We start from the raw sequence: 24,743 nt of genomic DNA, 5'->3' as shown, positions 1-24,743 counted from the left end.
TACGGACCTCCGACGACTTTCCGACGAAATTCCGACGGATGTAAAGAAGTCCGTCGGAATTCCGTCGGAATTGTCCAATCCCAAACGGCTATACAACGGTCATATGTATTTGTCGGCAACGGTCACATGGTTCGTCGGAATTCCGTCGGAAAATACCGATGGAATTCCGACGACTTTGCTGTTAATCGGAATGTCGTCGGAATTCCGTCGGAATATACCGACGAACTTCCGACGACTACAACGGTTACATTTTTTATCGGAATGTCGTCGAAAAGTCGTCGGAAAATTCCGACGAACCGTATGTCGTCGGAATTCCGTCGGAAATGGCTGACGGAATTCCGACGACTTCATTTTTTTGGATTTGGTCGGAAATTTGTCAGTATTCCGTCGCAAATGTCCGACGACCTTGGTGTCCGTCGGAACCTCCGTCGGAATTCGGTGTGTTTTTTTGTAGTGTAGCTAGCTCTATGAACCACGTTAAGGTCTCACCAGGATTACCACAGTAGATAGAGATGATTGTGCGGTGAGCTCGTAATTTGTATGTAGCGTAATACATGAACATACGAGATCGGATATATGGGGCCATCTTCCTAACCTTTTCCGTCTTTCCTACTTGTGTTTCACACTTACAGAATATTTAAAAGGCAGACTTCAATGTTTGTTTTTTTCATAATTATTAGTAAATTGTAAATTATAACTGAATGTAATTGCGATGACATATACTGACCAAAAAGCAAATCCAAAGTAAGACAAAATATTGATTTTTCACAAGAGGCCAATCCATTGCTAAACTTTTACACATTCCCATATCATTTTCTCCCATTTATTTATATATACAGCCTCCTTCGTATGTTGTACGTAAAAATCAGTAACTGTAGCTATACTCCCCCATCTATCTCCCTCCCTCTCTCATATCTACTTTGAATGGCGCCGATGAGTTTGCCTCCAGGTTTCAGGTTTCATCCAACAGACGAAGAGCTAGTGGCATACTATCTGGACAGGAAGGTCAACGGCCGAACCATTGAGCTTGAGATCATCCCCGAAGTTGATCTCTATAAATGCGAGCCATGGGATTTGCCTGGTACGTATACATACATGTACTCTCTCGCTCTCTCTCTTTCTCTCACAATAAGATCATTGACCACACCTAGCTAGTGCTATATAAATTTGATATTCATTTGCACTTACATTCATATACAAGATGGAGGTGTTTCAAAAACCCTTAATTAATCATATATATATAATTCAATAACGATGAACAGAGAAGTCATTTTTGCCGGGGAACGACATGGAATGGTACTTTTACAGCACAAGGGATAAAAAGTATCCAAATGGGTCTAGGACAAACCGTGCGACCCGAGCGGGTTACTGGAAAGCAACAGGGAAAGACCGTGTAGTAGAATCAAAGAAGATGAAGATGGGGATGAAGAAGACGCTCGTTTATTACCGAGGAAGGGCTCCTCATGGCCTTCGTACTAATTGGGTGATGCATGAATATCGTCTCACTTACCCTACTTCCTCCCCTTCCATCCAGGTAATACTTGTTTTTTTTTCCAGTGCTCGAGCTATATATTCATCATATAATATTACTAGTTCTGATAATGCAACGTAAAACAGGAATCGTATGCATTGTGCCGTGTGTTTAAGAAGAATATACAAATTCCAAAGAGGAAAGGAGAAGAGATGAGTACTAGTGTTGGGAAAGAGGAGGAAGAAGAGAAGAAGAAGTGGAAAAAGTATGATGGGGAGAGGATGGAAAGAGAAAGCGAGGAAGTGGAAAGCTTAAAAATAGCATCAGCGGAGACATCCTCATCAGAGCTCACTCAAGGGATCCTTTTAGATGAAGCTAACAGCTCATCCATTTTTGCCCTTCATTTCTCGTCTTCTTTTCTCGACGATCATGATACATTTTGTGAAAACTACCCTCAGCTTCCCAGCCATCCTCCTCTACAGCTCCAAGATTTCCCTCAGCTCTCTATGAACGAAGCAGAGATCATATCTATGGACAACTCCAAGCAACAAGACTTTCACTACAGAGACTCGGTAAAGGGGACACTTGACGAGATCTTCTCTTTTGCTTCCTCCTCCGCCACCTTGCCCCCATCACTTTAATATATAATCCTTATTTTCATATTCACACTTCTTTTCTTAACCTACCGAATTATATATTGATAATTCAGATACATCGTTTTTCCTTTCTTTTTGTCTTCTGAATTGGTGTTAAGTGTAACCTATGGCAAAAGGTTTGTGGTTGTTGAGTTTTTTTTTTCTACCACAAAAAATTAAATTAAAGAGATTTTACACCCAATAACCGAACAAAAATTCGAAATTAACTATCTAACCAATTTTACACTCTCTCCTCTTTTCTGTTTCTATCTCTCTCTACTCTCTTTCTACAAAACTAATTTCCCTTTTTTATTTAGCTATTTCACAAATAATCCCAAAACTAAAACATTCATTTGAATTTTTTAATTTTTTTAATCATAAAGAGTGTGTGCTTAGTAGTGAGTCCGTAGATCAACATTTGTAATCTACATTGTTCATTGTTCTGGCTGTAATCTATATTTTTTAAAGGAAATGGATTCTGATAAGCCAATAAAAAGGAGAGAAAACTCCTCAAATAAATTTTCAGACATACGCCAACAAGGGCCATCTCTGAGATATGTTTGTAATAAAGTCTCACGAAACAGAAAAGAAAAAAGCCCATTGTAAAGCCCAAATAGTATTGATCGAAAGAAGACTTGAAAGATGGTTTTTTCACGGAGAAGAGGAAGCACGATTTACCAAGGCGATTTGTCGCTGTGAGATTGAGCTTTTCCGCCGATCATCCATCAGCGGGTTTTCTCCGCGATGAGTTCCAATACGGCGTCGTCGAGTGGCGGATCGGGAGATTCTTCCGCTGCCAGGAAGAATTCGAAGCGGCCCAAGTGTATTATTCCTCGTTGACTCTTCTTGGTTGGGTCTTATTTAATCGATTTGGATTTTTGTTTTAGATCGTGTTTCTAGGTCTCACTGTTTCCCCCCCCAATTCGATCGCTTTCACGATCCATTGAAACTTGTTTTTTTAATCTGATTTTTTTTTGTTGCAGATTCCAAGTTCACACAGCAGGAGCTTCCAGCTTGCAAGCCCATTCTTACGCCTGGCTGGGTAAAAAAAAAAAGCTTCCTTCTTTTTCTAATCTCGTTTCATCTTTCAGAGATCATCAATCAATCTTATTCTTTGCCTTTTTTTTTTGTTTGGTGTAGGTGATTTCGACATTTTTGATAGTCAGTGTCATCTTTATCCCCCTTGGAGTTATCTCTCTTTTCGCTTCCCAGGATGTACGTTTTGTTTTGTCAATCAATGACCCTTTCCTACTCATCAAATTGTCTTCCTCACGTGTTTCTCCTTTCTCCTGTGTAGGTTGTGGAGATCGTTGATCGGTATGATAATGATTGCATTCCTGCACCTGCCAGGACTAACAAAGTTGCATTTATTCAAGGAGATGCACCTAAAGCTTGTAACCGAACTCTAACAGTCAGTCCCCCTTTTTTTTTTTTTTTTTTGCTCTTTCATAAGTTATTGCATTTTTGTTGTTTACTTTTTTTTTCCTTTCTCTTTTCTCCATTCTTAGGTGACAAAGCGTATGAAGCAGCCTATCTATGTTTACTACCAGCTTGACAACTTCTACCAGAATCACCGAAGGTATTCATTCATCTTGACAACCAAACACTAAGAGTCATGTAGTTTTGGCTCATTCATCTTGGTGGCAGTATTTTGTCTTTGACCTATAATGGAAGGTGTGGGTTCTTTATGGATATCAAGATTGATATCATAGAGTAGGAGGGTACAAGTCTACCACCGTGTATAGCTCTAATCGATTAGTGTCTATGAACAGGTATGTGAAAAGCCGAAGTGATTCACAGCTGAGAAGTCCAAAATTCGAGAATCAAATTAGCGCATGCAAGCCTGAGGATGATGCTGGTGGGCAGCCGATTGTGCCATGTGGTCTCATTGCTTGGAGTCTTTTTAATGATACTTACACTTTATCAAGAAATAACACACCCCTAGCTGTGAACAAAAAAGACATTGCGTGGAAGAGCGACAAGGAGCACAAGTTTGGGAACAAAGTCTTCCCCAAGAATTTTCAAAAGGGGAACCTCACAGGTGGTGCCACTCTAAATCCAGATATACCGGTAAAAACCTCAAATACTAGACATCAGTCCATTGAAAAATTCGACGTGGATGCTTAGCAACTTGACATCTTTCTTCCTCTTTTCTTCAGCTTAGTGAACAAGAAGATCTCATCGTATGGATGAGAACTGCAGCATTGCCAACATTTAGAAAACTTTACGGAAAGATAGAGACCGACCTTGATAATGGTGACACCATACAGGTTACGCTGCAGAACAACTATAACACTTACAGTTTTAGTGGGAAGAAGAAGCTTGTTTTGTCGACAACGAGCTGGCTGGGTGGGAAGAACGATTTCCTCGGCATTGCTTACCTGACAGTTGGCGGGATCTGCTTCTTTTTGGCCCTCGCATTTACCATCATGTACCTTGTGAAACCCAGGTAGGAAGATCCCTTCAAATGTGGTAATGGTATCGCTTATATGCTAAACCATGATTGTTGGACTGTCGTATATTGTATTCTTGTGCTTTCGGCCTTAGACTGTGTGTCATGCTGTATAACAAATATATGTAACTTTTTTTGGTTTCAGGCGACTTGGGGATCCGTCCTACTTGTCATGGAATAGAAATCCCGGGGGAGGTCGTTAACAAGCTTGGAGAGGGACTGAGCTCTGCTCTGCGTGTGTAAATCTTGTCTGACCATGTATACATACACTACTTTTAAATCCTTGCTTGCAAAATGCTTGAAATCCTCATATTTATTACTTTGTTGTTGTTCTAAACATTGCTTTTGTCCCAACAAAACCTCTCTTTTGTTATTTTCTTAAGCCATTCACAGATTTGTTGTGTGTTTGTACAACCATTGCAATTCTAGACATTTACTCGATTGGTTCAAAATAAGCCACACACTAGTTTCTCATGAAGGGTAGTGCGTACTATGAAATAATGTCCTGCAATATCAGAGTCTGGTAAACCCTATTGAAGCATTATTAAGTTACTGTAATAAAACATTTTTTGCTGTTTCTTACTACTAAATAAAATTGTGATTTTATGAGTTCTCCAAAAAAAAAACATCCAATTATTATCAACGTAAGAGAATACAAAAGACAACACAGCAGACACCCCAGGTAAGAAAATTAGCAAACTGACATAATATGTGTTTACTCACTGAAGATGGGCGAAACTGCACATCCGAAACCCAACTCGCGCGTGAAGTTACTACTTGGCAGTAGAGTTGGCCTGTGGCGCTGACGGAAACACAAAGACAGTTGAAGCAATCGTAGATGGCTGAAACTCAGCAGAATATCGCACTGATGTCAAAGTAATTTTGGGGAGTTGCTGTTGACCGCAAGTCAAGGGCACTAGCTTATAACTTAAGACATGTTCTGACTTGGGAAGGACTGAAACCGTATTACTGTGAGACCCAGACAGGACAAAACTCTGTGCATCAGCCAGAGCAAACTTTGCTTCTTGGAGCAACTGTGTCTGGTTGCAGATTGTAATGGCGTAAGTGAAGGATTCTCCAAGAATTGCATACGGAGGACAGTTCAAACTCATGACCAGTGGTGATGCATCCACATTTACTTCAGGGAGTTTGTGCTTTGTTGAAACACATGCCTCTTCTGTGTAATCTCCCTGCCTCCTCCATTTCAAATGCACTGATCCCAAACTAAGCTTTGGAGTTCTCATTGTTGGTATGACTGTGAATACCTTTTTGAACTCTTCTCCTGGCGCAAGATTAGCAGAACCTGAGGTTTCTCCACCCCCACCCCCCTGCTGAATCAAACATGAAGTTTTCCCTTGCTCATCATCCAATTCAATCGACATGCACATCAGTTTCAGTGCTATCTCTGTGCAATTTTTGGCACTGACAACTAACACGCTTTTTTCGTTCAGCGGAAGAGAAGAAATGTCTTCAGAATCAGGGGCTGGCTTGATCCTATTGAGCAATAGGTGATCCCTTCTATATGGTAACATAAACCGATTGTTAATGACAAGAGGCATCTTCCCTTCAATCTGCAAGCTCTTGTGTATGTGAACTTTCTGGGCATTGGCTTCACTTCCTTGTGGCAAATAACCCAATGACACAAAAAGCATAACAGGCTTGGCTCTATGCCACTTGATTTCTAGTTTGCAGGACCATGATTCCCCTTCCTTCAGGTTTGGAACAGAAACCAGCCCAAAAGATTGCTGTATTTTCTTTATGTTCCCTGTTTCAGACTCAGATTCATCGTTTCCCTCTGCCCCATCAATACCACAGATTTCCACATGATGGCTTTCTAAAGAGAATGGTTCTGCTTCTCTTGGGCTAAACAAACCACCACCACCCACATCAACTAGATTGATCTTCAATTCACCACTGTATACGGCATGACCCTTTGAAGTTACCACAATAGGCATCGTAAAGTTTTCTCCAACTAGGGCAGGACCAGAGGCACCTAGACTGACGTCCACCTGTGGTTCAGGTTCTTCAACTTGAGTAGCTTTCTGGCCAAATACTGCAAGAATTGGGTCCTTTGTTGGCAAAGACTGCACATAATTCTCATGCTTCCAGACAGGAGAATCCTCCATTGCAGCAGGACTCTCAGCTCTTGAACTGATCGTGAAACGAGTCCCCAATTTTGCGAGAACAGAAAGACATTCAAGCTTGCCGCTTTTCTCTGCAGTTAAAAAAAACAAATGTGAGAAAACTAAGGCAATCAAAATCCTAAAAGCAAAGGGAAAACCAAGTATATACCAGCAGAATACCCCTTGATTCCATAGTATATATACGAATTCTAAAGATTCACATTTAGTTCTGTTAATTGGTAACTATGATTTGAAAAGTCCATAACAGGTTTGCCTTCTAATGAATAGATTGCAATATGCACCAGTGTGACAGACAAAAACAACACCCTTTTATGAAACCACACTAACCAGGTTTGATTGCGTATGTCAACCTTAACCAATTATTTGGCACAAGCACCAGCGACGGCTCATTCTCTTCTTGGCTATCACTTTGGACAGTGCTAGACGGAGAAGCCACAAGAGGCTTCTGGGAATTCCTGACAACAAAATTGCACGTAGACTGATTGAACTGAACTTCTAGATGATCTATTTCGACTGGAAGGGGTAGATGAGAAAGAAGTGACAACGTTATAGCGCACAAAGAACGAGGCTTGATCATTTGCTCATGAAAAGCAACCGAAGCTAGGAGAACAGGTCTTAGAGGACTGACGAGATCAATCTCAAGATGAAGAGGGCTATCAATGGCAAATTTGAACCCACTTTCTTCGGTAGATGATATCAGCTCAGTTTCACGACACAATAGAGTAAACACTTCTCTATGTATACTTTCTCTTCTGGAAACAGTTGCAGGACCCCCAGGACCATATGTTTTGTCTCTCAAGTTCCCGAAGTCGTCACAAGAAGTTACAGGCAGTGCAACCATTTCAAGGGACAACTCCACAAAATCTTTAAACACACCAAGGTTTCTCGAACACTCTCTTAGGTAACCCAGTACCTCCCAGAGCAAAGATACCCAACCTTCTTGTCTGTACAAGTTTACAGTAATATCAAAAAAGAATTTTGCGTTGCTGGGATCAGATAAACCGAAGTACTCCCGGGCTATTTCAAATGCACAAAAAGCAGCCATCCTCCGGGATTTAAGGTTGGTAAACGATTCATAAGATTTCTTCAGCCAAGCAACAATTTCGAAGGAATCCTGAAATCGCTTTGCTTCTGAAATTGCATACCGTATGTACTCTTCATCCGTTATACTGCAAAAACATTAGTTAATCATACCTTAGTAGGTGGTAGCTTTGTTAAGTTGTTTTTCACACATATATGTGGGGTGAATATACTTACAAGTGGAGTGTTAACGCTTCTCCCTTCTCACGTAACTGAGAAAACTGACCCACATAGACCGAAGGAGTAATGGACTCTGAGCTGCCATCAATTTCTTGAGCTGCTACGGACATTGACACCAACAGTTCCAGGGCAGATTTCTTATTCTGCAAGTAATGAGCAGCTAACTGCGGGGAGAAGAAGTTATTTTTCCGGAGGATAAGAACATATTATACTTTCGGCGTAGTGTACGACGCACATAATGAGTTCAGAAAATTTTGAGAAAGAGGAACAAATGTGTAATGAATGAAAAATCCAACATTTGCTTTGAAAAATATTGTGAACACATATACAAATTGAACACTAAACACAGCACCAAGTGTAGACTATGTTCTGAGTACGAGTTACATGGAGAAAAATGGACTGACCTGATAATAATAGGCAGGATAAAACTCAAATTCAGTCAAAGGTATCTGTGCAGTTCCTTGGTTTAAGGATGAAAAGCTCTGAACAGTAGCTGAGCTTGCCTCCAGCAACTCAGCAAAGACAAGAAACTGCCTACTCATCCATTCCCAGTGGAGAAAAATATATTCTGTGGATCCAACAACCTTGTCATATGATGATTTATGTTGATGAAACCATATGACGGCTTCTGTGAGCTTTCCACCGTGCAACAAAAGCGTAGATATCTTGAAATGCAATAGCTCAGCTATGGTCTTAATCTCGACCAAGCGTTGAATTGCAGGCAACCTAGTTGATGTGCCGATCATCTGTTTGCATAAAAAGATATTCCATGACTTAATAAAACCAATAACCATATATGTATGCAACGGCTTGGGAAGAAACAGAAGAGAGAGTAGCGTGAGATAAGTAGGAAAGGAAGAGGACCTCGTGCAAGGAATGGTAGGAGTCCTCATAGAACTTCAATGCCTCACCCCAATCTCTACGAAACTCTGCATATACAGCAACCTAGCATCACAGCACGGATGAGCCCTCCTTTACACACACACACATATATATATATATACTTTAAACAAAAAAGATGAAGAGGTAAGTGAAAAAGGTTACTTTGAAACAGTAGCGAACAATCAAATCAAGAGAAGTGGAACTTCTTTTTTCGATGCGACTTTTGATTCTTCTAGCTTCTTCTCTGTAATAGGCAAGTGCCAACTCTGAAAAAGCAGAAGCGATTCTGCAGAACATATAGCTAGCGTGAAGGGAAAACCTGGGGTAGTGTGAGAAAGAGGAGAAGAAGAAATGTATGGGTACCTGGGGAGGGAGAGAGGGAGTTCAGAGTGGTTGAGGAAGAGGACGTACTTAGAATCTAATTCTGCACGCTTTCGCAATGCCAGTAGACGATCTTCGCTAATTACCTCTAGAACAAGTTGGGAAAGGGTAATTAGCGGAGGATATTCTAATGAAAAGGGAGAAAAGGGAGGGTATACCATGGGGAGAAGACTGGACTACAACGACCACAAGTTTGATGTTTTTGGGACGGATAACGGATCTGTGCAATGTAGAGAGAGAGAGAGAGAGTGTGTGTTAATGTTGAGGAAACAAAGAATAAATAAATAAATAAAAAAAAAGGAAAGAAAGGAAGAAGGGGAGGGGACGTACTTGAGGGTGTCGAGATTGGAGCAGACCTGTAGCCATTGAGTAGGATCGCCGGAGATGTGATGAGAGGGGAAGAAGGCGGCGACAAGAGCAGGGACCTTGGTGCGATGCTTAAGCAACCAGTCCCGTTTCAAGATGCCTCCGGAAGGAACAACGGAGGAATCGGATAGAGGATCTCTGAAAGAGGAGAAGGTTGGGTTGTTGATCACGTGAGGATGATCACGATGAGCAAGGAGGAGGAGAGGGAGATGGGAGAACTCGGGGAAGGCGAGAGCGTTGATGGGAGGCTGCTGGGAGTGGAGATGGTTAGTAATGGAGGAGTGTAGCTCTGAGCATCCGAAGAGAGCCACCAGACTTACGGGCGGCGTCCTGAGCTCTTCCGGGTATTCCTCCTCCATCATCTTACTTCCGGGATGTCCCTCGAGTCTGCACCCATATATGAATAACAATTAGCCAAATCACAAGAGAGGATCCAACTAGTAGGACTTACACTTGATTGAGCTTCTTCTCTGGTGCGGATCCTGCCATGGCTCCTATAACAAACCCCAAGAAGAAACTTAAATAGCTTTAAAAGAAAAAGAATAGCCAAGCTTATAGAGAGGATTAGTAATGTAATGTCAACAAGTCTAATATCATAGATACACAAGTCTCTCCATAAAAGCATTTAAGAGTTGAACATCAAAGGCAAAAAAGCTATATGGATGACGAAGCACAGATCAAATTGAAAAACTCGAATCGGATCCAAATCAGATAGAATCTAACCTTGAGGTTGAGTTTTGAAGGAGGGGAGTGCTTGAATTCTTCTTCCCAACTCGGATCTGATACCTCCCGAAGAGAAGAGCCTCGCTGGTCTAGAGAGAGAGAGAGAGCAATTAAATGGGCTACGTGCTATCTCTTATTGGGCTGGACATTTATATTTTGGGCCACAGTCGAATATGATGATGTTCCTGAGTAAGAAGTTAAGGGCCAATCAATCAGTTATATGAATAATATCTTTTGCACATTCCGGCGAGAGAGATGGCCACCTTGTCTCCGTCGTCGTGTCTCCTCAGAAACCTCATTCTGTCGCCTTCTCCTCATCCCTTTTCCCGGCCAATTTTTGTCGTCGGCTCACGGAGGAGGCATCTGGTGCAGAGACCCAGCAGCGCGCTCAGGGAATGGAGGGAGTACGAAGACGCTGTCAAGAGAAAAGATCTGGCCGGGGCTCTCAGATTCCTCAAAACCGTCCAAGTCATCGATAAACAGGCAGCTGAAGCCGCCATCGAATCGATAAATATTGCGGCGGCGCCGGCTCTTGATTGGGAGGTGTTGGATGCGTGTTTGAATGCAGATGATATGAGACTGGTTGGGAGTGCTTTTAGGTTTCTCAAGGACAGAGGTCTACTCCCCAACTTCTCCAAGTTCACCAATATTGGTAAACTCCCTTGAATCCTTTCATTCTGTTTCTTGATTGATCGATCAAATCCCCATTTCATTGTCAGTTTTGGAGGGCCCAAGAGAAGTCACACCTACTGTCCTCAAGTCTGCAACTGGCTTGGAAGGTCTCTTCACTGAGTTCACTCACCTTTGATTCATTCATTCATTCATGGCATTCAATTTCTATTTTCTGATTTTTAGTGACTAAACTTGCACCCAAGAAGTGGGGTCTCTCTGATAGCTCCAGCATTGCTCTCGCTGCTTTTCTCGGTGGAGTCTCCTATCTTCTTTCTCAGGACATTGATCTCCGCCCTAACCTTGCTGCCATTTTGGGTCTTGCTTTTTTGGATTCCCTTCTTCTCGGTGGTACCTGCTTTGCCCAAATCTCATGCTTCTGGCCTCCCCATAAGCGTCGTGTCATTGTTCACGAAGCTGGTCATCTTCTTGTTGGTAATGCTATTGGTTTTCTTTTTATTTGCTTGGTCCTTTTTTGTGGCTAACTCTTTGTAGCTTCTCTGTGCTGTGGTGCAGCATACCTCATGGGCTGTCCTATCCGTGGTGTCATTTTGGATCCCATTGTTGCCATGCAAATGGGAGTTCAGGGACAGGTACTTCTCACTTTGTGTGATTCTATGCACTTTTCAGCTACAAATGCAACCGTTTTCTGTATTCGATTGTCTTCGCAGGCTGGAACCCAGTTCTGGGATCAAAAGATGGAGAGTGAGATTGCTGAGGGACGGCTTAGCGGTAGCTCATTTGATAGGTGAGATTGCTAGTTAACCTCTTCTTCCTTCCCTCTCATTCACAACCCTGATGGTGGTTCAGTTTCTCGTAGGTATAGCATGGTTCTTTTTGCTGGTATTGCAGCTGAAGCACTTGTTTATGGTGAGGCTGAGGGTGGGGAGAATGATGAAAATCTCTTCAGGAGCATCTCTGTTCTTCTGGAACCACCATTATCCGTAGCTCAGGTCAGGTCTAGTGGAAAATCATACATCTGATGACACTAGTATACTCGCTACCACTTTTCTCGCACCAGTCTACAGATTGTTAAGCATTGCGAATGTGTACGTTTTATTATACACTGCAGATGTCGAATCAAGCCAGATGGTCTGTCCTTCAATCTTACAATCTGCTCAAGTGGCACAAGGCGGCACATCGGGCCGCTGTTGAAGCTTTGCAAGTGGGAAGTCCTCTTAGCATTGTGATAAGAAGGATTGAGGAAGCTATGTCTCCAAGCAGGTGACTAAAGCACCAGCGCTTTCTGTTATTCAATTACTCATAAGGACGGCACCATAATTTGGAATTTATCGAGACAGAAGCAGATAAACTACCTGGCTGCAACCGATGTTGTATTTTTGGATCCATGTTCAAGTAAGTTAAGTTTTTATCCACTGAGGGAGATGTTGAGGACGTGATAATAGTAGTTCTCTTGCCTTATTCACATGTTCTAGCAAGCTTTTGATAGCTTCAAGAAATTGGTTGTAGATTAACAATCACTTGAAAACTGTGTAGTTAGTTGCATTATTGTATCTAAACATAAAGTGTGCTAATACAAGCAGGGACCTCTATTATTCTTGTTGTTGCTTTTATTTAATTTTGAGAAAGGAAACTTGCATTGCTGTTTAATCTAAGTTCAGTCAAACGATTATTTATATGTTTTGTGGGTGTTAACGAAGACGTTTTATTTAAGTTATCGGATGAGTTGCAAGAGTTCAGGTCTGGAAACGGGAAGAAAAATCTAATACTTTGGTCGAAACAATGATCGAAGAGATAAATCCTAGTTCTAGCCGTTTTAGTGTTGTGTGCTTGATTTCGGATGCCGTTCTCTTTTCTCCTCGTCCTCTCTTTATATTCGATGTCCCAAAGTGCTTCTCGGTCTTGACCTAGTTCGGCTGGACCAAAATGGTCTCGGCCGAAATGTCATGGGCGAGATGTCCTAATCTGGACCGGAAATCAATATCTGTTGGACCTTGACAAGGGAATGTAACTCTCCTCCAACAATTGCCGTACACACTTTGATGATGATATGCACCATTATACTAGAAATGGAAAACACCATGAGGACAGTGTTAGGTTAGTTGATGGATAAAGAGAGTAACCCAATAGTTGCCAGCACAGCAGAGGAGATCTACGTTTCTAGGATACAACCAAGCTATTACGTTCATGGTGTTGCTCTGGATTCACTGGGGACGAAGGCATCATCATCCCCTCCTGCTGCAGTAGTATGGCAGAGAGCCTTCCACCGTTGGTATGGTCCCTTGGTTACCCCTAATCCCGCTTCTTTCAGCTCATCCCTGGGGATTATGTCAACCAAGAAATCAAACACGTCTGCTCTCTATTAAATGGAAGTTGGGGATTCATAAACTTGCATAAAAATGAGCGCATGCATGCATGCCCGAAGGCAACTTGCACAAACAGAACTTACAAAAACCACAGCAGCAAAAATGAGTTGGGAAAAAGAGTAAAGATAAAATACTAAATTTTATTATAGTTTTTAATAAAAAATATTTAAAATATTAATTTTTTTTTAATAAAAATATTAAATTTTATTATTATTAATATTATTCGTGGGTCTAGCGGATCACCCGCATATTTAAGCGGGACAGGTGCATGTTTCATATTTTCTTTTTGCGGGTTGATGGTTCAATTTTTTGAGTCAAAAAATCACTCAACCCGCGGGTTAGCGGGTCAAGCGGACGGTTTGACCTGCAACCCAGCTCTAGCTCCGACACAAAGACCTCCACTATAACACCACTTTCTTACCTTAGCTCGCATTAAGATGCGTCTAACCGACGACCATATCTGGAAGCTCTGAAAAACATGCAATATATTCAATAAAATACAAAATATATTGAATACAAAATATAATATTTATTTTGATCTAAAAAAGTTACCAAAACCCACAATATGGTTGTAAATAAAAATCTACCGAAATTATTGTGTTATAACCAATGTGCTAACTGATTATAAATTAGCATAATATATTTTACGTAGCAAATAGAAATTGAAATCTAAATATCTTTTTTTTTTTTTTTAAATATCTAAATATCTAAAAATGTTATACATATGATGCACTCAAATTACCTGATATTTTACTTGAATTATCCGATAAAATCAAACCAAAATTAACCTGAATTTTTCTAATATACACTATACAGTATACATGTTCCTTCTTTACTATCACCCAACGGGACCAAGGACTACCCAATCTATCCAAACCAATTTTTTGGTTCTTAAATAGATCTTAAAATCCTCTATATGAAGTATATGATACCAAAATTAAACGATCCAAACTGCATCTATATCTTAATGCCTAGATCTACATCTAATTATTTCAGTTAAACATGCTTGCAGGGCCGGTCCTGGACCATTCTAAGTGAAATATTTGCAACAGGCCCCCAATTTTTCTGAAAAAATTACATATAAATAGGACTCCAAAAAAAATTTTAGGCCCCCAAATTTATAAAAAAAAATATTTATATAGATACAGCCACGGGCTTCCCAAATCTCAGAGCCGGCCCTGCATGCTTGGTTACCAAATGTTAAAAGAATATTTTGGTACTATCTAATATCTGATAAAAAAATATTGTAGAATAATATTTCGAACAAGATACATTTTTTTTTGGCAATAGCAAAGTTATAAAGTTACAAGATACATAAACAATATATAATACCAAACATTAAATAACAAACACAATAATTCTTTATATAAAATAAATTTTGATCCATATAAAAGTTGAACCGAGGACTACCCAATCTATCCAAACCATTTTTTTTTGGTTCTTAATAGATCTTAAAATCCCCTATCTGAACTACGTGATACCAAAAATAAACGATCTAAATTTCAGATAATTATACTCGTTTACCAAATGTTAAAAGAATATTTTGGTACTGATTAATACCTGATGAAAAAAAATTATAAAATAATATTTTAAACAAGATACATTTTTTGGCAGCAACAATGTTATAAAGTTACAAGATACATAAACAATATATAACACAAAACATTAAATACCAAATACAATGGCTTTGAATGGTGACGAAGGGAACGAGGAAGAACACTATGTTCCTTAGCATTCATTAAATTTTTTACCATTCATGAGAAATATGTTTTCCTTTTCATTTCTTTGTTTGTAGAGAATTAAAACAATTTATTCCTTATTAATTTTGATAATGAACCATCATTAATTCTTCATCATTCCTAAAATGTTATTTCTACTCATTCTATTTCTACCCGTTCTTATTGTTCTTACGATGGTTACCGGTCAAACCTAATAATTCTTTATATAAAATAAAATTTGATCCATATAAAAGTTGAAAATACATGCGTGCCCGCCATTTTTACTATGTAGAATCCCACCTTAAATGGTTTTTGTTTTGTTTTCCAGAATAGTGAAAAAAATTCTTGAAAGTTTTTTTATGAACATTTTTTATTGTGTGACAGTCGAGTAAATAAATAATAATGTCATAAAATTATACAGTATATAACATTAATTGCCGAATAACTATTTATTTTTTTATTAACAATTTAACATGAAGGTATCACATGCATGCTTATAGAAGAATCCAAACTAATTTCCAATGGAATGTGCATTTTATGGATAGATAATGACCGAAAGCAAAATTTCATATTCATATGGTGTCGTGGAGCAATGTTACTTAGTTTCGCAAAACAGACGGATCAAACCTAAAACATGTGAATGTCCCAAACCCGTCCCTTCCCATTCTACCACAGAGTCTCAGGCACTATTTAATATTTTGCCGTACAAATATAATTTTGATCCATATAAAGTGAAAACACTTGCGCCCAAATCTATACTAGTATTTGCGAAGTAATTTTTTGCAAGATAATTCTCACATTAAAAGATAAACTGGTTAATGTCATAGTTACCCTTATTACAAATTTATATATTTTTATTTCATAATTAAAAACGAATTTATATTAATAATATCATATATTTTTTTAATAAAAATAAGACAATTCTTATATATTGTGTTGTTTTCTTAATGTATATATATATATATATATATATATATATATATTTTTTTTTTTTATTATATAATTAAAATGGTTTTTATATTAATAATATCATATTTAAAAAAATAAGATATTTCTTATATGTTGTGTTGTTATCTTGAAATAATATTTTTCTATTATAATTTTTTTAATTAAGATATACAACATTAATTTATAATCAAATATTAATCAAGTAAAAACAATTGCATAGAGATATTTTCCAAAATATATTTAATCTTTGAGTGTTTTAAATGAAAAACTTTAACAAATATAAATAATTTGATGTTTGATTTAATTTTTCTGAAGACATATATAATAACTTATTGTGCTGGTTTGATTTGAACCAATAAATATTCATAAGAAGATTAGACTTATTCTTGGGTTCACCAACCAATAGGATTATGTTATTTCATATTCGATATATTTTAAAAAAGGAAACACAATATTGTCAAATTATATTATGTTTTTTAAATTAAAAGGTAAAAAGAAATAAAATAATAATACTAATTACAAAAAATATATGTTTAACGTCGTCGGCAAAACAATAAACCCTAAATCATAATCCTAAACCCTAAATACTAAACCCTAAACCCTTAGGTAAACCCTAAACCCTTGGATAAATCCTAAACTCAAAATCAATATCACTAAACGCTAAAACACAAAAGGGTTTAGGGTTTAGGATTTTACGGTTTAGAGTTTTAGTGTTTTTTTATTTAGAGTTTAGGATTTATTCAAGGGTTTAAGGTTTACCCAAGGGTTTAGGATTTATCCAAGGGTTTAGGGTTTAGGGATTATGATTTAGGGTTTAGTGATTAGGATTTAGGGTTTAGTGTTTGCTAAATACTATTTTGTTTTACTTTTTTTTTTTTTTTTTTAAAGTAATATAATTTGACAATATTTTGTTTCTTATTTTAAAAGATATCAAATTTGAAATAATGAAATTCTATTGGTTGGTTAACCCAAAAATAACTCAGAAGATTATATTCGCATGTGCGGACAAAACAATTACTCTTAATATTTTTAAAGTTATACGTAAAATCAATTAAAGATTAGAAGTCAATTTGAGTCATATATGTATATAACTCGAAGCTTCACAACTCTCCTCACCTTCTGTAGGGTTTGGTTTACACCGAAACGTTTAGTTATTTTGATGAATTTAGCAAAGTGAAGTCATCAACGTATAATGTCATAGTTGAAGATATGATGCATATAGGTTTATAAATACAGGTGATATTTGCAATATGCAAAAGTTAAGACAACGCTCATCATGCATTATGGTCGTGCATATATTCATAGGCATACTTCTCCGAACAAAGTAAAGTCATCAAAGTAAGTTTGGTTGTCCATAAAGCTGAGCCACTCGTCGAACTCCTCACTATTAGGACTAGGCTGCGACCACAAGTCAAATTCTCCGTTTGTTTCTTCAAATCCGCATGGAATTTCCGGTTGAGAATGATCAAATGATTGTGGTTCGGTTGCCTCTTGAGTCGCTCCGCCTGTATTGTGAAACCCGGTTAAGGTGGGAGTCTGAAGAAGCGAGTCTAGTGGTTGCACTGGAAATAACGTTTCGGTTGTTTGAAGAAACGCTGAGGTTATATCATCAAAGTCGTCATGGTCGAGAAGGAGTTGGATCTCGTGGAGTTCATTAACCTCATCAAGCTCTGGCTTTGTGTGCATATGTTTGCCGTGGAGATGAGACGACGAAGGTGGGTCTTGGCTCTCATTATCCCTAGAATTTCGTTCTTCTTGGACGATGGCATAGTTCTTCTTTTGATCTGCTTCTGTGGGTCGATCATTAGGGCAAGAGATGGATGAATAAGAAGATGAGTTGGGAAAGAGTCGTTTCTTGAGATGAGTGTTCCACACGTTTTTTATCTCGTTGTCGGTTCTTCCAGGTAAGAAGGACGCGATCTTTGACCACCTGATCAAATATATATGTCAAATTAATTAATCTCTATCGCAAAGCACGAAAGATATATGGTAGCTAGCTATAGATTTGTGTAGACAAACTTGTTTCCAAGGGTTTGATGGAAGTGGATGATGGCATCTTCCTCCTCTTTGCTGAAGTTCCCTCGCTTCACGTCCGGTCTCAGATAGTTTATCCATCTCAGTCGACAACTCTTCCCACACCTCATCAATCCTATCATTCATTTAATTAATTATAACTCCGACCTTTTACTATATATTATCACTGAAACATGTACGAATATATAGAGAGACTATACTGACCAGCAAGCTTGGGAAGAGATCTCCAATTGTGATGGCCATGTTTCTGAATAAAAGTGATGAGAGTAAGATCTTCTTTTGGGCTCCATGGCCCTCTCTTCACTTTGCTCTTGTCACAGCATGGTGCTCTTCCTTTCCCCATTCTTAACGTCCCACTTTCTCTATATAATTATACTTGGTGTATACAATTGTTGTGTGTTATGATTTGATTACTAGGAGATCCTATATATATGATCATAGATATAACCCTTGCGTCAGATGTTATATTTTATTGGGTGTCCACGAAGGGACCAACTATATACGATATAGTTATTAACTATATATAAGTTACAAAATGTTCAAAAAAAAAAAACTATATTTAAGTTTTTCCACTCCATTCAATAAAACTCTTTTATTAATTAACTTAAGGCACTTCATTCGTACACAGAACCAAAGCATGGAAAGTACGGATGTGAACTGCCATCCAAGTGATCATTGTGAATACGCTTCTTTTTTTTGATACACATGTACAAGTATTCTTGTGAAAAGAAAACAAAACAACCAGCGAGGTTAACTGATGATGACTTAAAAAAAAATATCGGTATGAGCATCATTGAAATATTTTATATCTTTACTTTTTATTATCTTATATATATATTATGCAAATAAGATTTTTGAGTTTAGAATTTTGATCTCAGCAATTTTTTTTTAACACTGGATAACACATTACATCATTGTATAATCTCTAACTTTATTAGATATTATAACCAACTATCTACAACATATGCGATATTGATGCTCCACGGATAAGGATTCCACGATGAAGCTCTTTTTGAAACACTTGGATCGACAAACGCTTCTACATGTATGACATATTCGATGGACATGCTTTCTCTGCATCAGACGAACGGTTTTGCCAACAGTACTCCGGAACCTTCAATAAACTTCACATCATATAATCTACTACAATTGCATAGTCTGGAAATTAAATCTCAAACATGAATGTATAAGATTTTAACCTTTAACTATTAGGCTACAGTGCATCCACGGATCCGAAGATTCTAAAATTGAGAGTGGAGAAAATACTATGTTATTGTGTATAAGTATAACAAGCATGACAGAAGAACCACAAGGGCCATGCCACAAACAAAAGTTACACCAATAGGAGTAAGATAATCAATTTCAGATCCATTATTTGTTGTTTATAATTAATACGACACCTTTACTATTTAAAATTTAGTTTATATGTGAATTTTATAACCTTCTTCTTCAACTTTCATAATTTCTTGTACTCTTTTCAGTATTTTTTATACATATATTTAGATATCCACACTATTACTTATCAATAAAACATCGTCAACATATATATTTAAAGCTTTTGTTTTTGATATAACTTTTTTAAAAAAAATATCTGATTAGTTATGCTATTACAAACTATAATAAACATAAATAAAGTTTCAATTTGCATCTATATGTTAAATTAACAACATATGAGATATCTCATTAATAAACATCAATGAAGCCTCTGTGAAATGAGATGTAAGTTAACGTTATATAATTAAAAAAAATTAAGGGTTTTTTAATCTTGAACCTTAATCAATTTAGATTTTGACATGCATTTCAAAGCATGGGAATCGCCTGTTCAAATATTTTTATTTAAAACATTATAATTTTACACATAATTTACATATTTTATTAAAATATTTATTTGTTTTAATTATTACAGATAATTAAATTAATTTATATAAATATAACTGTATGAAAACTAAGATAGGTTATTATGTTTATATAACCCATCTCTGATTAATTATATTTTTTAATTGTAGTGATTAAAATTAAAACAAAATAACTTATTTGACTTGTTTTAGATTTTAAAATTTGTTTCAAGGGTTTGTAATATTAATTAACTATACGCTTCATTTAACCCACCTCATATACTTTATAAATATTTTACATATTCGATCAAATAACCCACATAAAACGTAATCATAAATCATCAAATATTATATGATCCATCTTATTATCAAATAACCTGAATACAGTCATAAATTAATATTCGGTAAATTAATAAACATAATAAATTAATAATATTTTAGTAGGCCCGAATTGGATCAGTATAAAATATGACACAATTTGAAAAGATAATAAGATAATCATTTTTAGAATAAATGATTAATGTATATATTGTATAGTTTGTTATTATTCACATTGAACTCTCTTTAACTTTTTGAAAAGTTTCTAAATATATTGATTTTTATTTTTTTTCATTTTACACTTAAAAATATATTTACATTTACAGAAAATATTTCGTATACACCAAATAACCGAATAACAACAATATAAAAATTTTAAATTTTAATTAATATATATATCGTAAATTAATTATTTTCCTATTTTTACATAATAATATACTTCAAAATAAATAAATTTTAAAATAAAATTTCTGTAAATTAATAACTCGATAAATTAATATTATAAAAGTCCAAAATTATTAATTTATAGATTTTTACTCTATTAGATAATATATAATATTTTATTTTATCAATCAAAATAAATTGATTTATTTTTGAAAATATATATTTTAGATTATAAAATTAATTATGATTTATTAATATCTAAAATCTAATATTTGATTATTTTTTTGTCAGCAACATTAGCAGATTCACGAAGATTCTGCAAACCACACTGGTAGCTCTGCATCCATATGAACGACATATTTGATTTTATTAAGTTGAAGTATATTGTAGAATTTCTGAATTGATTTTATTTTGTATATGTATTTACTTCGATTTTATAATTTATAAGTAATACGGATATTAAGTTATTTTAATATTTATTAATTGTCTTTTTTATTAGATTTATAAATGATTAATATAAAATATTATTGAATTTTGATTTCTTGTTAAGTAAATAAAAATGACTTATTAATTAATTTCTCACAATATTTTGAACTGAAATACTATTTTTCCTATTTAAAAAGTGAATAATATTTTTTTAAAAATGTTGTTAATAAAAAGGAAATATTTAATTAAATTTCAAATAATCAGATATCAAAATATTTTAAATTTTTTAAAGCTTAGAATATATATAAGAATATTTTAAGTTGTACTGTTTTGAAATTTTTTAATTATTACTCATATTTTGTAACCAAATTAAGTATGACACAATTAACCTTAATGAATTATGAAAATTTGACTAAATATTTATAATGACAAGATGTGATACATAACACATAAGACCAAAGTTGTTTTTTAATAGTGTATGTAAAATCAAATCCCAATATAGTAATATACGTGTTTCTGAAATTCCCAGAAATTATTCTAAAATATCATGGATGGATGAGCATGAGGATTCCTTCTGGAACTCAAAGTTTGACAGGACGCTGTACCTCCAAAACATGACATGGTACTTTATTTGTGACGATAAAAATATAAATTTTGATGCATTAGCATTGAATATAATAACTACAGTTGAATAATTTACATATATATATATATCAGTGTTTTCCATAGATTAAAATATGGCATGGCATGGTTAGACTTCAAACTCACGCCACCAGACTCTCAAAAAGATGGTTCAAGAACCCATTGATCTAAAAATTTGCATCATCGATCCGTATAATTATTTACTTTGAGTATATATGTCATTCTAATATATATAGATATAGGTTTAATTAATGCAGGTAATTTCATTTTTTATTAAGTTGTCTTAACTAAGTCGTCTTATTTTTTTCTGAGTGGGGTTAAATATTTTTTTCTGAGTGAGGTCATATTTTTTTGTTTTTGTTATGAGGTCATCTTCTTAGCAATAAAGTACTAAAAGATGGACGACAAAAAAAAGTACTAAAAGATGTGTGACAGTACGAGTAACCCATGCCTCCCACCTCCATATCAAAATCAGCACACGTACGTACTTCTTCTTCTTTGTACATACGGAAACAAATATAAGTAAATACATCGGAGAGAAGGTTAAGTTTAAAAACATTGACGTGAAATGGGGGTCTATGATAAGTAAGTGGCATAACATGAAACTTGTAATTATATTGTAATGATTGGCAATCATACATGTATACGTATAACAATTTGTGTTTTAGTTCTAGATATCGATGTCAACTTGTAATGACTCAAACTGATCATATTAAAAGTACAAACAACAAGGAAATTAGAAGTCTGTGTGTAATTGTAATGTTTAGCACTTCTTCCTCGCGACGTCGTGCTGCTTGTGCAATTCTACACGTGCATGCCCTCAACTTTACACGTGTTTTGATATATACAAAAATTGGTCCGTTATAGATTCACCACCACCAAACTTTACTTTATGATGATTAAAATGTGTTACTTTTGTTCTAACAATGAAAAATATTGTAAAAGTATAAACATAATACTGTTAACACTTGATAACTTAGCTGCAAGAGAGTGATCACTGGATCGGAAGAAGTTATCATCATCACACTCAAAGTCGAGTTACCGCAAACCGAAGATAGAAACTTAGACGGTATATTCCGCATTATCTGCAAGCCTTCTCTGGTTATCTAACATTGAAGACTAGCGTTGCACTCTTTACATAGTTCGGAAAAGGTTGTAAGGAAGGAATCTCTAATATATTTCTCAAAACAAAAAATTCCTTTATAGAGATTTATCTCTAATGTATGCTTTTAGAATAGAAAGATGTTATTTTTATTCTAATATAGAAAATAGGCTTGGGACTCGGTGTATATCCATGTTTGTCATGAGTTCAATTTCTACTGAGAACTAAAATTATTGTTACTTGACCAGTCTAAACTTGGGTTTCGATCCAAATGGTTTATATGTGGGCCATAACAAACGATCGGTCAACCTTTTGGCATTAATCGGAGGTATTTCGATCATGCAGTGTGGTACACTTTCAAACTATTCCACTATGTAGCTTTAAGTGTGTTCCTAATGGAGCCGGTCGGATCAGCCGATAGAGAAATATCAAAAAAAAAAAAATAGTAGTGAGGTTGGGTAGAAAAAAACATGTCTATATAATATCATTTGTAGTCAAATATAGAAGTGGGTTGAAATGTCCTAACACCATTCATTTTATGATGGTTTAAAGATTTGTTGTGAATTTTGATGATTTTAATGCTAGAGGAGTTCTACTCTGTTGAGACACATCTTTTATTAGGTTTGTGAAGTAACGTTCTCAGAAAATTTGATGCTGAAGATAGGATTTTTCCAGAAAGTTAAGTTCTCTGAGACGTCAGTCAGAGAACGAGAAGCTTCATTGGTCTGATTCTATATTAGATGTTATGTAAGATATTGTTTTCATTAATTTGAAGATGAGGCTGTACAATCATTTATATACAGCGTATTCATAAGTTTAGATGAATGTTAGATGTATCTCTATACATGTGGTTGTTATATACTATGTAACTAAGTATTTACATGTTGATACTTACACACATAATACCAATTATCATATACTATGAATGCACTTTCTTTTAGACCCATCCATCTTTTAGTTTTAACTTGTACGTCTTCATGTTCGTGTTCATGTTCATGTCTGGCCGATACACATTCTCAGTTACAGGTCCGGTCCTGAAAAGCTCTACAAAAACAAAGGTTGGAAGCCCAAAAATAAAAAATCGGTCGCCTGGTGGTGTCGAACCCATCACGTTGAAGAGATTTTTTACCTAGCTTGACCATCTAACCTACTGAGATATTTTATAAATAGACCGAAATTTCTGTTAATTATCAAGAGTCGGAATCAGATGCTTCTAATGCTTATGTCCAGGGCCGCTACCGCTTAGCTATGAAAATTTTGAGGCTCGAAAAAACAAATAACTATTATGAAGGGATTGGATTGGAAACTGATTATATATATATTATGAAAAAAAGAAGCAAATCGTGCTATAAAATTGGTATTTCATTTTTGAAGGGTTTGGAAACTTTGCTTGAACAGAGAGCCCAATATATTAGGCTCTGATAACTACAACAGTATAATGATAACTAAGCCCAAGCATATAATGGACTTGTGGAAGCAAAGCAGTCGGTCCACTCACAAGATCATGATCTTCGAGGGCAAGTAAATACAACCAAGAAAGACTGAAAGAAGCATGGTCAAATTAACCTTTTGACTTTGTAGTTGACGTCCTTCTCCCCCGATCATAATTCTATCGTCTATAGTCGTTATAGTTTTATACTATACTAGGATAAGACCCGCGCCTTGCGCGGAATTAAGTTATTATTTTTATTATATTTTGGAGAATGAAACAATAGTTTTGCTTCATTTGGATTAGGGGTGTTCAATCCAGATATCATATTGGTTTCGGTTCGGTTCGGTTTTTTTCGGTATTTTGGTTAGTAAAATATAACTACTATTCTAAATCCATATTTACTTTGACTTTAATCTTTCACATACTTTTGAAAGATTTCAACTGGACAACTAAATTGATCAGCCAATCTTGTTGCTTTAAATCATTAGTATTTATATATATATATATATATATTATTTAGTTTGAATATTTATTAAATAAAAATTCATATGCGTTATATTTTATGATCATTTGTAACTTATTATAACAAAAAAA

General features: G+C 35.9%; 5 protein-coding genes across 11 annotated transcripts; 3 read left to right on the top strand and 2 right to left on the bottom strand.

The window, feature by feature from the left end:
• The first annotated feature begins 924 nt into the window (after nucleotides 1-924).
• LOC106331269 (NAC domain-containing protein 86-like) lies at nucleotides 925-2,232 on the top strand. Its single transcript, XM_013769590.1, has 3 exons — nucleotides 925-1,081; nucleotides 1,263-1,534; nucleotides 1,618-2,232. The coding sequence occupies exons 1-3, from the start codon at nucleotides 925-927 to the stop codon at nucleotides 2,110-2,112; spliced, it is 924 nt and encodes a 307-aa protein (XP_013625044.1). The 3' UTR covers nucleotides 2,113-2,232.
• Nucleotides 2,233-2,698: 466 nt separating this feature from the next.
• LOC106331267 (ALA-interacting subunit 3) lies at nucleotides 2,699-4,999 on the top strand. The gene is made up of 8 exons (XM_013769588.1): nucleotides 2,699-2,929; nucleotides 3,090-3,148; nucleotides 3,247-3,321; nucleotides 3,404-3,517; nucleotides 3,615-3,685; nucleotides 3,879-4,176; nucleotides 4,266-4,555; nucleotides 4,704-4,999. Exons 1-8 carry the CDS (start codon nucleotides 2,851-2,853, stop codon nucleotides 4,759-4,761), a joined length of 1,044 nt encoding a protein of 347 aa, XP_013625042.1. The 5' UTR covers nucleotides 2,699-2,850; the 3' UTR covers nucleotides 4,762-4,999.
• A 72-nt stretch (nucleotides 5,000-5,071) lies between these two features.
• Nucleotides 5,072-10,419, bottom strand: LOC106331259 (trafficking protein particle complex subunit 11). The gene is made up of 11 exons (XM_013769572.1): nucleotides 10,315-10,419; nucleotides 10,043-10,085; nucleotides 9,556-9,978; nucleotides 9,384-9,445; nucleotides 9,208-9,313; nucleotides 9,007-9,130; nucleotides 8,827-8,907; nucleotides 8,367-8,708; nucleotides 7,960-8,126; nucleotides 7,030-7,871; nucleotides 5,072-6,773 (listed from the first exon to the last, which is right to left on the bottom strand). The coding sequence occupies exons 2-11, from the start codon at nucleotides 10,078-10,080 to the stop codon at nucleotides 5,332-5,334; spliced, it is 3,627 nt and encodes a 1,208-aa protein (XP_013625026.1). The 5' UTR covers nucleotides 10,081-10,085; nucleotides 10,315-10,419; the 3' UTR covers nucleotides 5,072-5,331.
• Nucleotides 10,420-10,526: 107 nt separating this feature from the next.
• LOC106331266 lies at nucleotides 10,527-12,544 on the top strand. Of its 7 annotated transcripts, none has more exons than XM_013769587.1 (7): nucleotides 10,527-10,966; nucleotides 11,034-11,093; nucleotides 11,170-11,418; nucleotides 11,500-11,576; nucleotides 11,655-11,731; nucleotides 11,810-11,936; nucleotides 12,056-12,544. In XM_013769587.1, exons 1-7 carry the CDS (start codon nucleotides 10,570-10,572, stop codon nucleotides 12,209-12,211), a joined length of 1,143 nt encoding a protein of 380 aa, XP_013625041.1. In that variant the 5' UTR covers nucleotides 10,527-10,569; the 3' UTR covers nucleotides 12,212-12,544. The 7 variants fall into 7 exon arrangements, with proteins under 7 accessions (XP_013625041.1, XP_013625039.1, XP_013625040.1 ...); XM_013769585.1 differs by having other exon boundaries at nucleotides 11,479-11,576; XM_013769586.1 differs by having other exon boundaries at nucleotides 11,804-11,936; nucleotides 12,056-12,462.
• Nucleotides 12,545-17,275: 4,731 nt separating this feature from the next.
• Nucleotides 17,276-18,359, bottom strand: LOC106331270 (myb-related protein 308). The gene is made up of 3 exons (XM_013769591.1): nucleotides 18,215-18,359; nucleotides 17,996-18,125; nucleotides 17,276-17,906 (listed from the first exon to the last, which is right to left on the bottom strand). Exons 1-3 carry the CDS (start codon nucleotides 18,351-18,353, stop codon nucleotides 17,276-17,278), a joined length of 900 nt encoding a protein of 299 aa, XP_013625045.1. The 5' UTR covers nucleotides 18,354-18,359.
• Between the last annotated feature and the right edge of the window lie 6,384 nt (nucleotides 18,360-24,743).

Source organism: Brassica oleracea, chromosome C3 (genome assembly GCF_000695525.1).
Source record: "Brassica oleracea var. oleracea cultivar TO1000 chromosome C3, BOL, whole genome shotgun sequence".
NCBI lineage: Eukaryota > Viridiplantae > Streptophyta > Magnoliopsida > Brassicales > Brassicaceae > Brassica > Brassica oleracea.
The sequence above is the reverse complement of the archived record's forward strand: the minus strand, read 5'-3'. Positions and strand labels throughout refer to the sequence as shown.

Excerpts from the sequence above, each read along its gene's own strand:
- LOC106331269 (XM_013769590.1), top strand. The coding sequence starts at position 925 with ATGGCGCCGATGAGTTTGCCTCCAGGTTTCAGGTTTCATCCAACAGAC. Across the intron at positions 1,082-1,262 it reads CGAGCCATGGGATTTGCCTG|AGAAGTCATTTTTGCCGGGG; the intron begins GTACGTATACAT and ends AACGATGAACAG. Across the intron at positions 1,535-1,617 it reads CTTCCTCCCCTTCCATCCAG|GAATCGTATGCATTGTGCCG; the intron begins GTAATACTTGTT and ends AACGTAAAACAG.
- LOC106331266 (XM_013769581.1), top strand. The coding sequence starts at position 10,570 with ATGGCCACCTTGTCTCCGTCGTCGTGTCTCCTCAGAAACCTCATTCTG. Across the intron at positions 11,094-11,169 it reads GTCTGCAACTGGCTTGGAAG|TGACTAAACTTGCACCCAAG; the intron begins GTCTCTTCACTG and ends TCTGATTTTTAG. Across the intron at positions 11,732-11,803 it reads AGCGGTAGCTCATTTGATAG|GTATAGCATGGTTCTTTTTG; the intron begins GTGAGATTGCTA and ends AGTTTCTCGTAG.
- LOC106331270 (XM_013769591.1), bottom strand. The coding sequence starts at position 18,353 with ATGGGGAAAGGAAGAGCACCATGCTGTGACAAGAGCAAAGTGAAGAGA. Across the intron at positions 18,126-18,214 it reads ATCTCTTCCCAAGCTTGCTG|GATTGATGAGGTGTGGGAAG; the intron begins GTCAGTATAGTC and ends AATGAATGATAG. Across the intron at positions 17,907-17,995 it reads CATCAAACCCTTGGAAACAA|GTGGTCAAAGATCGCGTCCT; the intron begins GTTTGTCTACAC and ends ATATTTGATCAG.
- LOC106331259 (XM_013769572.1), bottom strand. The coding sequence starts at position 10,080 with ATGGCAGGATCCGCACCAGAGAAGAAGCTCAATCAAGT. Across the intron at positions 9,446-9,555 it reads TCCAATCTCGACACCCTCAA|ATCCGTTATCCGTCCCAAAA; the intron begins GTACGTCCCCTC and ends TACATTGCACAG. Across the intron at positions 8,709-8,826 it reads CCTACCATTCCTTGCACGAG|ATGATCGGCACATCAACTAG; the intron begins GTCCTCTTCCTT and ends TTATGCAAACAG.
- LOC106331267 (XM_013769588.1), top strand. The coding sequence starts at position 2,851 with ATGAGTTCCAATACGGCGTCGTCGAGTGGCGGATCGGGAGATTCTTCC. Across the intron at positions 3,518-3,614 it reads CTTGTAACCGAACTCTAACA|GTGACAAAGCGTATGAAGCA; the intron begins GTCAGTCCCCCT and ends CTCCATTCTTAG. Across the intron at positions 4,177-4,265 it reads CTCTAAATCCAGATATACCG|CTTAGTGAACAAGAAGATCT; the intron begins GTAAAAACCTCA and ends TCTTTTCTTCAG.